Below are 14845 nucleotides of genomic sequence, written 5' to 3' on the forward strand. Positions count from 1 at the left end.
CATAAAGGGAGAGACCCACAGTATTACAATAGTACACGATTTTAATATCCCACTCACATCAATGAATAGATCATCCAGACAGAAAATCAATATGGAAATAATGGCCTTAAATGTCACTTTAATCCAGATTGATTTAATATCATTTTTAGAATATTTCAAACAAAAACTGCAGAATACATTTTTTAAGTGTACATTGAACAATCTCTAGAATAGATCACATATTATACCACAATATAAGCCATAATAAATTCAATAAGACTGAAATCACATTAAGCATCTTTTCTGATCACAATAACATGAAACTTAGAAGTCAACTCCAGCAAGAAAATTGGAATGTATCAAAAAGGAAGTCAAACAGAACATCAAAAACTATCATAAAAACAAATGAAAATGAAAAAACAACTTTTCAGAATTTATGGGATACAGTAAAAGCAGTTATAGAATAAAGTTTATAGCTATGCAGGCCTACCTCAAAAAAAAAAAAAAAAGGAAAATCCCAAATAAACAATTTAAGTCCACACCCACAGGAATTAGGGGGAAAACCACCCAAAGTAAACAGAAGCAAGGAAACAGTGAAGATCAGAGAAGAAAAGACAAAATAGATATTTTAAAAATTGAAAAGATCAATAAACTAAAACACTGACTCTTTGAAAAGATAAACAAAATTGCAAACCCTTAGCCAAACTCATCAAGAAAAGTGAGCCCAAATAAATAAAATCATAAATGAAAGAGAATTTACAAGTGATACCACTGACATATAAAAACTCATAAAAGAATAATACAAACAATTGTTTCCCAACAAATTCAACAAAATATAAGAGATGGATGAATCTTCCAGAAGTATATAACCTTCCAAGCCTGAATCAGGAAAAATGCAAAATCTAAACAAACTGATTACTAGCAATGAAACTAAAGCAATAATTTTTAAAAATTTCGAACAAATAAATGTCCAGGACCAGATGGCTTTATAGGTGAATTTTCAAAGAAGAATCAACACCTACTCTTCTTAAACTATTTCAAAAAATTGCAGAGGAAGGAATGCTTCCAAACTCATTCTATAAAGCCAGCATTATCCTGATAACAAACTCAGACAGACATTACAAAAAAATAAAATTACAGGCCAATACCTGTGATGAACACAGATGCAAAATTCTGAACAAAATATCAGCAAACCAGATTCAATGATACATTTTTAAAAAGTATACATCATGATCAAGTGATATTTATCCTAGGAACACAAGGCTGACTCAACACCCATAAATCGATCATCATAATATATCACATTGACAAAATAAAGGGTTAAAACCATATGATCATCTCAATAGATGCAGCAAAAGCATTTGACAAAATTCAACAAAAAGCTCTCAACAAAGTGAGTATACAAGAAACATAGGCTATATATGATCAAACCTATAGGTAATATAATACTCATTGGTGAAAAGATTAAAGCTTTTCCTCTAAGATCAGGAATAGGACAAGGATCCTCATATCACTAGTTCTATTCAACATAGTATTGGAACTCCCATCTATAGCAAACAGACAAGAAAAATAAATAAAAGACAACTAAATAGAAAAGGAAGTAAAGCTCTCATTATTTCCAGATGACATAACCATAAGGACTGAAAGAAAAAAAAACAATTAGAATTAATAAATGAATTCAATAAAGTCACAGAATAGAATTAATACACAGAAATCAGTTGGGTTTCTCTACACCAATAACCAATGATCAAGAGGAGAAATTAAGAAAACAATTCCATTTACAATTGCATCAAAAGCATAAAATACCTAGAAATAAATTTAACCAAAACCTGTAATCTGAAAACTATAAGACAATGGAGGGGAAAAAAAATTGAAGGGCAAATAAATGGAAGAATACACCTTGCTCATGTAATGGAAGAATTAATATTGTTAAAATGTCCTTATTAAAGGAAGATACAGGTTCAATGTAACCAATATTAAAATATTAATGGCATTCTTTCAGAATTAAAACGAATCCTAAAATTTATATGGAACCACAAAAGACTGAAAACAGCCAAAGAAATTTTGAGAAAGAACAAAGTGAGAGGTATCACACTACCTGATATCAAACTATTATTATTACGCTACAATACTTAAAACAGTATGGTACTGGCATAAAAACAGATGTATACATCAATGGAATATAATAGAGCAACCAGTAATAAATCCTTGCTTATATGATCACTTAATCTACAATAAAAGAGGCAAGGATATACAATGGGGTAAAGACATTCTCTTCACTAAGAAGTATCAGGAAAACTGAACACATTAAAAAAAGAGCCGAAACCGGTTTGGCTCAGTGGATAGAGCGTCGGCCTGCGGCCTGAGAGGTCCCAGGTTCGATTCCGGTCGGGGGCATGTACCTGGGTTGCGGGCACATCCCCAGTGGGGAGATGTGCAGGAGGCAGCTGGTCAATGTTTCTCTCTCATCGATGTTTCTAACTCTCTATCTCTCTCCCTTCCTCTCTGTAAAAAATCAATAAAATATATTAAAAAAAAAAAAAAAGAGAGAGAGAGAACTAAACCACTTTTTTATACCACATACAAAAATAACTCAAAATGGATTAAAGACTTAGATATCAGACCTGAAACAATGAAACTCTAGAAGAAAACATAGGCAGTAAACTCTTTGACATTTCTTTAGCAATTTCTTTTTGGATATGTTTCCTCAGGCAAGAAAAACAAAAGAAACAATAAGCAAATGTGACTACATCAAACTAAAAATGTTTGCACGGCAAAGGAGACAATCCACAAAACAAAAAGGCAACCTACTGAATGGAAGAAGATATTCGCAAATGATACATCCTATAGGGAATTAATATCCAAAATACTGTACTTAAGGAACTCATACAACATAGCACCAAAACAAAACAAAAAAATAATCCAATTTAAAAATGGGCAGAGGACCTGAATAGACATTTCTTTAGAAGACATACACATGGCCAACAGATATATGGAAAGATGTTCAAAATCACTAATCAGGAAAATGCAAATTAAAACCACAATGAGATATCACCTCACACCTGAAAGAATGGCTATCATCAACAAATCAACAAATAAGTACTAGTGATGATGTGAAGATGCACTGCTGGTAGGATTATAAATTACTGTAAACACTATGAAAAATGGTATGGCAATTCCTCAAGAGATGAAAAATAGAGTTGCCATAGGATCTATAAATTGTTTTTTGGGGGGGAGGTATTTATCCAAAGAAAACAATATCACTAATTTGAAAGACATATGCACCCCTATGTTCACTGCAGCATTATTAATAACAGCCAATATAGAAGCAACCTAGATGCCCATCAATAGATGAATGAGCAAAAAAATGTAGTGAACATATACAATGATATATTAGTCAGCAATAAAAAATAATAAAATCTTGCCATTTGCAACAACATTGAGGGACCTAGAAGGTGCTATGCTAAGTGACATAAGAGAAAGACAAATACTGTATTTCACTTCTGTGTGAAATCTAAAAACAAACCACACCAAAGAATGAACAAAACAATACAAACAGACCTATAAATATAGAGAACAAGCTGATGGTTGCCAAATAGGGTTGGGGAAGGTGGTGAGAGGGGGATGTAAATATTTTTTTAATTAAATTTTTAAAAAAGCAACAAGCTATTGAATAACTATTGGGTCAAAGAAAAAAAAGAAGAGATCAGAAGATGCATAGAGACAAATTAAAATGAAAATTCAACATACCAAAAATTTTTGGATGCAGCAAACGTGATATTAAGAGAGAAGTTTAGCTTATTAAAGGCCTATCTACACTAATAAAAGAGAAACATGCAAATTGGTGTCACTCCGCTACCCTTCCGATTGGCTAATCAGGGAGGCATGCAAATTAACTGCCAGCCAAGATGGCGGCCGGCAGCCAAGCAGCTGATGTGAACAGGGAGGGTTGCTTGCTTCAGTTATGGAGGACTCCAACGTTCCCCGCCTGACTTGCCAGCCTCTCAGCTGCAACTCTAAGCAACTATGTTGCAAATATAGAAACTAAACAAAACCCCAGAAACCTGCTTTACTCAGCCCGGCTTCAGCCAGCTGGACCGCAACATTGTATCAAATACAAAGGTAAACAAAGGCCAGAAAGCTCCTTTCAGCAGCCGAGGCCTCAGAGCTAAAGCTGGCCCAGAATAAAAAAAGAAAGAAAGAAAGAAAGGGGCACTGGGAGCTATAGTCACCCGCCAGCCTGAAAACGGGCCTCAGCCCCTCACCCAGGCTGGCCAGGCACCCCAGTGGGGACTCCCACCCTGATCCAGGACATCCTTCAGGGCAAACCAGCCAGCCCCCACCCATGTACCAGGCCTCTATTCTATATAGTAAAAGGGTAATGGGCCTACCGGCACCAGGATCAGCAGAGCCGCGAGGCCTCCAGGCACCGGGATCAGCATGACAGGGGGCAGCACCCAAACCCTCTGATTGCCCTGCAGCTCTGTGTGTGACAGGGTGCAGCGCTCCAACCCCCTGATCGGCCCTGCTCTGTGGGTGACAGGGTAGAGTCATAACCTCCCCATCGGCCCTGCCCTGAGTGTGACAGTGGCGGCACCCCAAACCCTGATCGGCCCTGCTCTGTGTGTGACAGGGTGCGGTGCCCCAACTCCCCCCCTCCCCCACAGGCCCTGCTCTGTTTGTGATGGGGTAGAGCCATAACTTCCCCATTGGCCCTGCCCTGAGTGTGACAGTGGTGGCGCCCCAATCCCCTGATCGGCCCTGCTCTGTGTGTGACAGGGGGTGGTGCCCCAACACCCCGATCGGCCCTGCTCTGTGCATGACAGGGGGTGGCGCCACAACTTCCCTATCGACCCTGCCTTGAGTGTGACAGGGGGCGGTGCCCCAACGACCCAATTGGCCCTACCCTGAGCGTGACTAGGGGTGGCATCGCAACCTCCCGACCTGCCCTGCTCTGTACGTGACAGGGGGTGGCGCCCCAACTCCCCAATTGGCCCTGCTCTGAGCCCCACAAGGGGCTGCACCTAGGGATTGGGCCTGCCCTCCGCCACCCGGGAGCGGGCCTAAGCCAGCAGGTCATTATCTCCTGAGGGGTCCCAGACTGTGAGAGGGCACAGGCCGGGCTGAGGGACACCCTTTCCCCCCCTCCCCCAAGTGCACAAATTTTTGTGCACCGGACCTCAAGTCTCAAAATAAAAGAAATTTTAAAAATTAAATTCATCTTAGCAAGTAGAAAAAACATCTAGAAAAAGAAGAACAAATAAAGCTCAAAGTCAGTAGAGGAACAAAAATAATAATAATCCAAGCAGAAATAAATGAAATAGAGAACAAAAAAAGGTAGAAAAAAACATCAATGAAATCGCTGGTATTTTGAAAAGATAAACAAAATTGACAAACCTCTAGTTAGATACACTAACCAAAAAAATGAAAACAGACTCAAAATCAGAAATGAAAGAGAAGTTACAGTGGCCATCACAGAAATATAAATCATTATACAAAAACAATATGAAAGGCTATACACCACCAAATTCTATAAAACTAAAAAAAAAAAAAAATGGTAAAGTTCTTAGAAATATACAACCAACATAGACTGAACCATAAATTGGAAAACCTAAAGAGAGTGATCACTAGTAAGGAAAATGAAACAGTAACACTCAAAGAAGACTTAATACTAATCCTTCTCAACCTCTTCCAAAAAATTGAAGAGGAGGGACTACTTCCTAATTTATTTTATGAGACCAACATTCCCCTGATATCAACACACAAAAAGAAGATCACAGGCTAATATCTCAGATGAACATAGATACAAAATTTCTAAACAAAATATTAGCAAATATAACAATACATTAAAAGGATAATACATCAAGATTAAGTGGGGTTGCCCAGTCAGTGTAGCTCAGTGGTTGAGCAATGACCCATGCACCAGAAGGTCTCAGATCAATTCTTGGTCAGGACACATACTGGGTTGTGGGCTCAATCCCTGTTGGGGAGCACAGGAGACTTGGTTGGAAAGTTTGTAAGGAGGACATTCTGAGAGGGAAAAAAAAGTGTGCTGAAGGCAGACTGCCCTGTTTATTGGAATTACGACTTAGGGGAGTGCCAAAGGCCACACCCCTAATTATTCCTTGACCTTTCCAAACAAAAAGTCTGTGCACGTGCAGACCCCTGGATGTTTACTGGAATCCTTATGCTTAATCTTTGGGTGTCCTTGCTTAAAGGACACTGCAAACACATGTGTCCTCCCAAGATTACTTACCCTACTGATTGTATCTAAAAGATAAACTTTATCTCAAACTGCTGCTACAATAAAAGCCTAATGAGACAGGTGATCCAGGCTGTCTGGTTCCTTTAGCCAGGCAGTCCCTTAGTCCTCTCTTTCACAGCAAACATTGTGTTAGAGTAATCATTCATCTGTCACTCAGGGTGTGCTGGTCAGCCCTAACAGATCCCCAGGGGGCGTGCAGGAGGCAACAGATCAATATTTCTCATCGATGTTTCTATCCCCCACTTCCTCTCCTTTCCTCTCTCAGAAATCAATTCTATATAATAAAAGCCTAATATGCTAAGTGTCTGACCATTCATTCAACCATTCAACCAGTCACTATGATGCACACTGACCATCATGGGGCAGACACTCCAGCCGGTAGGTTAGCTTGCTGCTGGGTCTGGCCGACTGGGACTGGGTGAGGTGGGCTGAACACACCCTGGAGCCTTCCTGTGGTCCCTCCCAGCCCCGATTGTGCACCAGTGAGGTCCCTTGGCCTGGCCTATGCTCTCTCACAATCTGGGACTCCTCGGGGGATGTCCGCAGGCCAGGCCGAGGGACCCCACCAGGGCACAAATCCGTGCACCAGGCCTCTAGTAAAAACAAATTGGAAAGATTAAGTAGGGTTCATTCCCTGGATGCAAGGATGGTTCAATGTCTGCAAATCAATCAATGTGATAAACCACATTAACAAAATAAAAGATAAAAATCATATAATCATATCAATAGATGCAGAGAAAGCATTTGACAAGATACAACATCCACTTATGATTAATATACTCAATTATATGGATATAGAAGGAAAGTATCTCAACATAATAAAGGCCATATATGACAAACTCTCAGCTAATATCATATTCAACGGTGAAAAACTGGACGTTTTTTCTCTAAGATCAGGAACAAAACAATGATGCTCACTCTTGCCACTGTTATCCAACATAGTACTGGAAGTGCGAGCCAGAGCAATTAAGGGAGAAAAATAAATAAAAGGTATCAAAACAGAACTGTCACTATTTGCAGACAACATGATTCTGTATATAGAAAGCCGTAAAGAGTCCACCAAAAGACTATTAGAAACAATGACAAATACAATGAAGTAGCAAGATACAAAAATCAATACATAAAAATCCACTATATTCCTATATGCCAGGGGTCCTCAAACTTTTTAAACAGGGGGCCAGTTCACTGTCCCTCAGGCCGTTGGAGGGCTGGACTATAGTTTTAAAAAAACTATGAACAAATTCCTATGCACACTGCACATATCTTATTTTGAAGTAAAGAAACAAAACGGGAACAAATACAATATTTGTATTTGCATGTGGCCCGCGGGCCATAGTCTGAGGACCACTGCTATATGCTAACAACAAAATACCAGAAAAATAAACAAAACAATCCCATTTACAACTGCAACAAGACGGATAAAATACCTAGGGAGAAATTTAACAAAGGAGGTGAAAGACCTGTACACTGAAAACTATAAGACATTGTTGAAAGACACTGAAGAAGACACAAAGAAATGGAAAAATATCCCATGTTCATGGACTGGAAGAATAAACATTGTTAAAAGTGACCATTACCTAAAGTAATATACAGATTTAACACAATCCCCATCAAAACCCCAATGTTGTTTTTCACAAAATAAGAACAAAAAAATCCTCAGATCTATATGGAACCACAAAATACCCTAAAATAGACAAAGCTACCTAGAGAAAAAAGGACAAAGCCTGATGTATCACACTGCCTGTCTTAAAATTATACTACAAAGCTAAAACAATCAGAAAAAGAGACATACAGACCAAAGGAACAGAGTTTAGAGCCCAGAAATAAGCTAACACATACTAGTCTATGGGCAACTAATAGTTGACAAACGAGACAAAAGCACACAGCAGAGAAAAGAAAGTCTCTTCAATAAATGGTGCTGGGAAAACTGGAAAACCACATCCAAAAGAATGAAACTAAACTGCTATTTGACACTATAAACAAAAGTTAGCTCAAAATGGACCAAGGACTTGAATATAAGACCTGAACCAATAAAATACATAGAAGAAAACATAGGCACTAAACTTGTGGACTTTGGTCTCAGAAGGGCTTTTGTGAACTTGACCCTAAAGGCATGGGAAATGAAAGCAAAAATAAATGAATATGTCTACTAGTACATCAAACTAAAAAGCTTCCACATAGCAAAAGAAACCATCAACAAAACAAAAAGGCAACCAACTGAATGGGGGAAGATATTTGCAAATGATACCTCTGATTAGGGCTGATACCAAAAATACATAAAGAACTCATACAAATCAACAACAACAAAAAAAAAAAAACACACCAAACAATCCAATTAAGAAATAAGCTGAGGCTGAACAGACATTTCTCTAAAGAGGACATATAGATGGACAATAGAGATATAAAAAGATGCTCGGCATGACTAATCGTCCGGGAAATGACAATTAAAACCACAATGAAATATCATCTCACCTCTGTCAGAATGGATATCAGTAAATCAAATAAGTGCTGGCGAGAATGTGGAGAAACAGGAACCCTCTGGCATTACTGGTAGAAATGTAAATTGCTGCAATCATTATGGAAAACAGTGTGGACTGGTTCCTCAAAATATTAAGAACAGAGCTACCACATGACCCAGCAATCCCTCTTCTGAGTATCTACCTAAAAAGTTGGAAAACATTTATCTGTAAAGATATGTGTATCCCTATGTTCACTGCACAAGACCCAAGATATGGAAACAACCTAAGTATCCTTTGACAGATGATTGGATAAAGAAGATGGAGTACATATATACAATGGAATACTACTCAATCATAAGAAAAGATGAAATACTCCCATTTGCAAGAACGTGAATGGATCTTCAGAATATTTATGCTAAGTGAAAATAAGACAAAGAAGAACAAGAACGGTATGATTTCACTCGTATGTGGGATATAAGAAAAAACAAACAAACAAACCCCAAACTCTTAGAAACAGACAACAGAATGGTGATTATCAGAGGGGAAGTGGTAAGAAGGGAGAACAAAGAGGGTAAAATATAGTGACAGAAGATTTGAGTTGGGTGGTGAACACACAAAAGAGTATACAGATGTCATAACTTGTATACCTGAAATTTATATAATGCTATTAATAACAAATTTATTGTTACCTCAACATACTTAATTTCAAAAATAAAACAAAAAGTGAATAATTTTTTTGACTTTTTAAAAATATATATTTTATTGATTTTTTACAGAGAGGAAGGGAGAGGGATAGAGAATTAGAAACATCAATGAGAAACATTGATCAGCTGCTTCCTGCACACTCCCTACTGGGGATGTGCCCACATCCAAGGTACATGCCCTTGACTGGAATCGAACCTGGGACCCTTGAGTCCGCAGGCTGACGCTCTATCCACTGAGCCAAACTGGTTAAGGCAAAGTGAATAATTCTTACTACTGTATCACTTCTTTTTATAAGTTTCATATACCTCTAAAGAACTTAAAAATGGTTAATTCTCTCAAATACTTCTTCTATACACTTGTTTATACTATTAATTTTCACTATTTCTAAAGAAATTATTTGCTAAGTCAAAGGTTACTTTCAGCCTAGCAACTCTTAATAATTATCTCGCATTTGGAGTGGCCTCCAAATTAATGAGGACATCATTTAACTTGTACAAATATGTTTTTAAAAACCAGCCCCCCCCTCCTTGCCGAATCCGGTTTGGCTCAGTGGATAGAGCATCGGCCTGCGGACTGAAGGGTCCCAGGTTCAATTCCGGTCAAGGGCATGTACCTGGGTTGCAGGCACATCCCCAGTGGGAGATGTGCAGGAGGCAGCTGATCGATGTTTCTCTCTCATCGGTGTTTCTAGCTCTCTATCTCTCTCCCTCTCTCTCTGTAAAAAATCAATAAAATATATTTAAAAAAAAAACCAGGGCCCCAGTTTTTAAGACTTATAGATCTATAGATAAAAAGAACCACACAAAAGCTAAAAAGAAAATCCAGTAACCCTAGTACCTTAGAAAAATAAAGGGATAAATGCAAATAAACAAATTAATTAAATAGTTTTACTTTTGTATGAACCCACTTTGAACTACAAAATACTTTTACAATGCCTTTCATACATACCAGGTTATACCAAATAAAATTAAGATGCCTTTTATACATATCACATTCAACCACATGAAATTACCATACTTTTGTAGGTCAAAAAGGATTGAATGTCAGTAATTTCATTTTATTCAACCTAATACATTCAATCGGAGAAAAAATTGAATATATATATATATATATCCTAATATATAAAAAGCTTTCACTACCAAAACAACCGGGCTGATGACCGAAAAGGCTGTGTGGGGCGACAAGCCCGGCAAGGGGGTTACTGAGGGACAACCAAATGAATGAATAGAAGGCTGCGTGGGCAACCAGGCCAGCAGGGGGGGTTAGTGAGGGATGACCAAATGACTGAACAGCGGGCTGCATGGGGTGACCAGGCTGGTGGGGGAGGAGGCAGTTGGGGCGACCAGGCTGGCGGGGGGAGGGGGGATCAGTTAGGGGTGACCAGGCCAGCAGAGGGAGGCAGGAAGAGATGATCAGGCTGGCCAGGAGGGCAGTTAGGGGTGAACAGGCTAGTGGGGTGGGGGGGGGGGGGAGTTGGGGGAGACCAGGCTGGCAAAGGAGGCAGTTAGAGGCAATCAGGCAGGTGAGCAGTTAGGAGCCAGCAGTCCCGAATTGTGAGAGGGATGTCCAACTGCCAGTTTAGGCCCAGGGATCAGGCCTAAACCAGAAGTCAGACATTCCCGGAATGGAGAGGGTGCAGGCTGGGCTGAGGGGACCCCCAACCATACACAAATTTCTTCCACTGGGCCTCTAGTATCTATAATAATAAAAACATACTATGCTAATTAGACCGGATGTCCTTCCTGACGACCTTCTGGACAAAGCCAGGATGCAAGAGAAGCCTGAGTCAAGGGTGCCAGAGGGAAGCCGGTGCCGGAAGCCAGGGGAAGGAAGGCCTATCCTTGCACAAATTTTGTGCACCAGGCTTCTAGTCTACACTAATAATAGACAAACATGGTAATTGACCATACCTTCGCTACGATTCCCATTGGCTAATCAGGGCGATATGCAAATTAATTGTCAACAAAGATGACGGTTAATTTGCATATGTAGGTGCAATGCTGGGAGGCGAAAGGGGAAGGACGGAAGAAGCCGCCTGCTGCTGACAGTGATTGGAAACCCAGGCGGCCCCCAGGACCATGATTGGAGAACCGGGCTGCCTTTGCCTGCCCCGCGGCCAGTGATCAGAGAAGCCGGGCAGGGCAGGGAAGAGGCGGACGCCAGCAGCCGCCTCTTCCCTGCCCCGCTTGGCTTCTCCAATCACTGATCACTGGAGACTGGTGATCAGAGAAGACCTAGAAGCCGGGCTGTGTTGCCACCCGGGGACCCGATCTGGAACCGCGTGGGGAGCAGGAGGCAGCTCTTCACCTGGAAGCTTAAGCCCAAGGTGGGAGGTGCCATTTTCTGTACTGAAAGGCAGGGGGCGTGGCTAAGCACAAGGTCCACCATGTTTGCATATGGAGAGGGGGCGTGGCTCAGAGCAGGGCGGCGCTACGTCTGGAGAGAATGGTGCTGAGGCCAGGTGTTCGCCTCAGAATGCGAGAGGCAGGAGAGGAGTGCAAGGTACAGGAGGTGCGGCTTCAGGCAAGTGAAGAAAAAGGGCAGGTCGTCCAGCCACGACACCATTCCAAGCTTCCCGGCCCAGGTTTTCAAATGTAAATATTACTTCAGATGTTGTAATTGCACATAGTTTATTCCCTTCCCCTCATCTTGGCTGTTAAAGTCATGCCCAACCCCTGGGCAGCCAGGCCTCACATTCATGGCACAGACGAGGTTTGGTTCTGGGGTCACCCCTTAGATTTTAAGCGGCTGCTACACTTGGTTGATAGGAAGAGTGAGACTTTAGCCCTGAAAAGATGGAAGGCTTGGGGCAGACGGTTCCCTTGAGGGCTCAGCCCACTTTCGGGCCATAGGCACAGGGAACGTCCAGGGCAGCGCCCAGAGCAGGCATTCATCTGAGCTTGGATGAGGCCATTTTGCAGCCTCCCTGTCCTCTGTCCCAGGTGGTGGGGGCTGTGACTGCCTCAAGGCTGCTCCTTGGAAGCCATTCTCCCCTCAGCCTGTAGCTGTAAAGCAGCACACACGAAGAGAATCTTTTTTTGTGCCTCATGTTAAAAAAAAAAAGGGTGTGTGATTCCTCACTGTGTTCATTTGTTAAAAAAAAAATGCTCTTAAGACCCCGGGCAGTGAGGCAGCCCAGCCCCAAAGAAAGTACATGCACAACATTGGTCACAGACAACAATATGGTGATGGCCAGAGAGAAGTGGGGCACAAGAACTGGGTAGAGAGGGCAAAGGGGGGGAAATAGGGACATCCTATCCTATCTAATAAAAGAGAGACATGGTAATTAGCCGTAACTCTGCTACCCTTCCCATTGGCTAATCAGGGCAATATGCAAATTAAATGCCAGCCAAGATGGCGGCCAGCAGACAGGCAGCTTGAAGTGAACAGGAGGCTTGCTTGCTTCAGTGATGGAGGAAGCCAATGTTCCCCGCCTGCCGCTGCCGGCCTCTGAGCTTGCACTCTAAGAAACAATGTTACAAATATAGAAGCTAAACAAAACCCAGAAACCTGCTTTCAGCCAGCTGGGATCTCATAACTGAAGTTGAAACAGTGTTTCGATTATAGAACCCAAACAAACCAGATACCTGCTTTCAGTAGCCGAGGCCTCAGGGCTCGGCCAGCTTTAGCTCTGAGGCCGCCTCGCTGCTGGAAACATCGATGCAATGTTGCGGTCCGGCTGGCTTTCAGTCCAGCTGGTTTCTGGGGTTTTGTTTAGCTTCTTATTTGCAACATAGTACATAGTTGCTTAGAGTTGCAGCTGAGAGTCCAGCAAGTTAGGCGGGGAACGTTGGAGTCCACAGTCACTGGAGCAAGCAAACGTCCCTGCTCGCTTCAGTGCATGGCTGTCGGCCGCCATCTTGGCTGACAGTTAATTTGCATAAGGATACGCTGATTAGCCAATGGGAAGGGTAGCAGTCATACGCTAATTACCATGTTTCTCTTTTATTAGTGTAGATACTGTTGTCTCCATCACAGTTATTTAAAGTGTTGTGGCAGCAATTTTATTCTAAATATAGGCTCCTGGAGTTTCACAACATATTAAATTCAGAAAATGAATATAAACTCTACTAATATCTTTGATACAAATCTTATAAATGGATCTCATATTCCTTTTATATAAGTACCAGAAAAGCTCTTAATTTTTAAAAAATTTCTCTTTATCATTGAAAGCATTACAAATGTCCTGTATGTGTTTTTTCCCCATTGACCCCCTCCACCCAGTACCCACCTCTCCCAGGCTTTTACCACCCTATTGTCTGTGTTCTTGGGTTATACATAAATGCGTATAAGTTCCCCAGAGAATCTTCCCCTTCCACTCCTAACCGCCCCCCCCCCTTTCCCTCTGAAGTTTGTCAGCCTGTTGCATGCTTTTATGCCTCTTGATTGGTTTATTTTGTTCATTAGATTCCAGAAATGTGTGAGATAATGTGATACTTATCTTTCTCTGACTGACTTACTTAGCTTAGCATAATACTCTCCAGGTTCATGCCCACTGTTGCAAATGGTGAGTTCTTTCTTTTCTTACAGCTGTGTAGCATTACAGTGTATAAAGGTACCACAGCCTTTTTATCTGCTCATCTCGCTGATGGGCATTGAGGCTGTTTACAAATCTTAGCTAGTGCAAATTGCACTGCTATGAACATAGGGGTGGATATATTCTTTCTGACTGGTGTTTCTGAATTCTTAGGTGATGTTATTTTAAGACAAACAAGGTTAAAAGAGACTTCAATGTACATACCTTATTGGAATAGCTGGCTGCTTCCTCCCCAGATTGGCTTCAAAGAGGAAGCCTTCCACAGCAATAAATAAAAATGGTGCAAATGTCACAATGTTCCCGCATCCTGGATGCTTTCTGCATAGTGAGGGACATAAAGAAAAAGACACAAAGGACTGAGATAAAGGCCACTATGACCTGTTATATTAACAGTTCAGAGTAACAGGGAGATAGATTTCCATTACCCACTGTCCTCTCAGTTTTCATGTCCCATGGATCACATACATTGAGCAATATACCTCACAGAGAAGAACGTCAAGCCTTATTTCACTCTTCCAGGCCATCAGGAAGGACCACTCTGATACACTCTTCCTGGAACTATGACACAACCTTCCTAGTAAACTATAGGAAGTTGGTCAGACAGATGTTCTTTTTGAGATCTTCACTTACGTAACCAAGAGGACTTCATTTAGGATCCTAGTCAGCCTATACATCTCATGCTCAGGTCTCCTAGAAACATTTATATATCCTCCTGACCAGCAATCTCCAAGACTACAGTCAGTCAAAGACTCATATCCAGGGACATTGCCTTCGCTCCTGTATAGGGGCAAAAACTGGTTCTTAAGGTGGGAGAAAGCTTTGTATTTTGTAAGTATAAAGTACAGATATATGTACAGTACATAAACCCATATACAGTGTGTCTGTGGGGGGATGACTAGG

General features: G+C 41.1%; 1 protein-coding gene across 1 annotated transcript in view; it reads right to left on the reverse strand.

Annotated features, from left to right (window-relative positions):
• Window positions 1-14845, reverse strand: part of LOC139000874 (nucleotide sugar transporter SLC35B4-like) — a 34380-nt gene that overhangs the window by 10287 nt on the left and 9248 nt on the right. The window contains exon 2 of the mRNA XM_070402853.1: window positions 14150-14263. Within this exon, the coding sequence (XP_070258954.1) occupies window positions 14150-14263 (114 nt within the window). The remainder of the gene's footprint in view (window positions 1-14149; window positions 14264-14845) is intronic.

This window comes from Myotis yumanensis, unplaced genomic scaffold (genome assembly GCF_028538775.1).
Source record: "Myotis yumanensis isolate MYYU_CA2020_CCGP unplaced genomic scaffold, mMyoYum1.0.hap1 SCAF_38, whole genome shotgun sequence".
Classification (NCBI taxonomy): Eukaryota; Metazoa; Chordata; class Mammalia; order Chiroptera; family Vespertilionidae; genus Myotis; species Myotis yumanensis.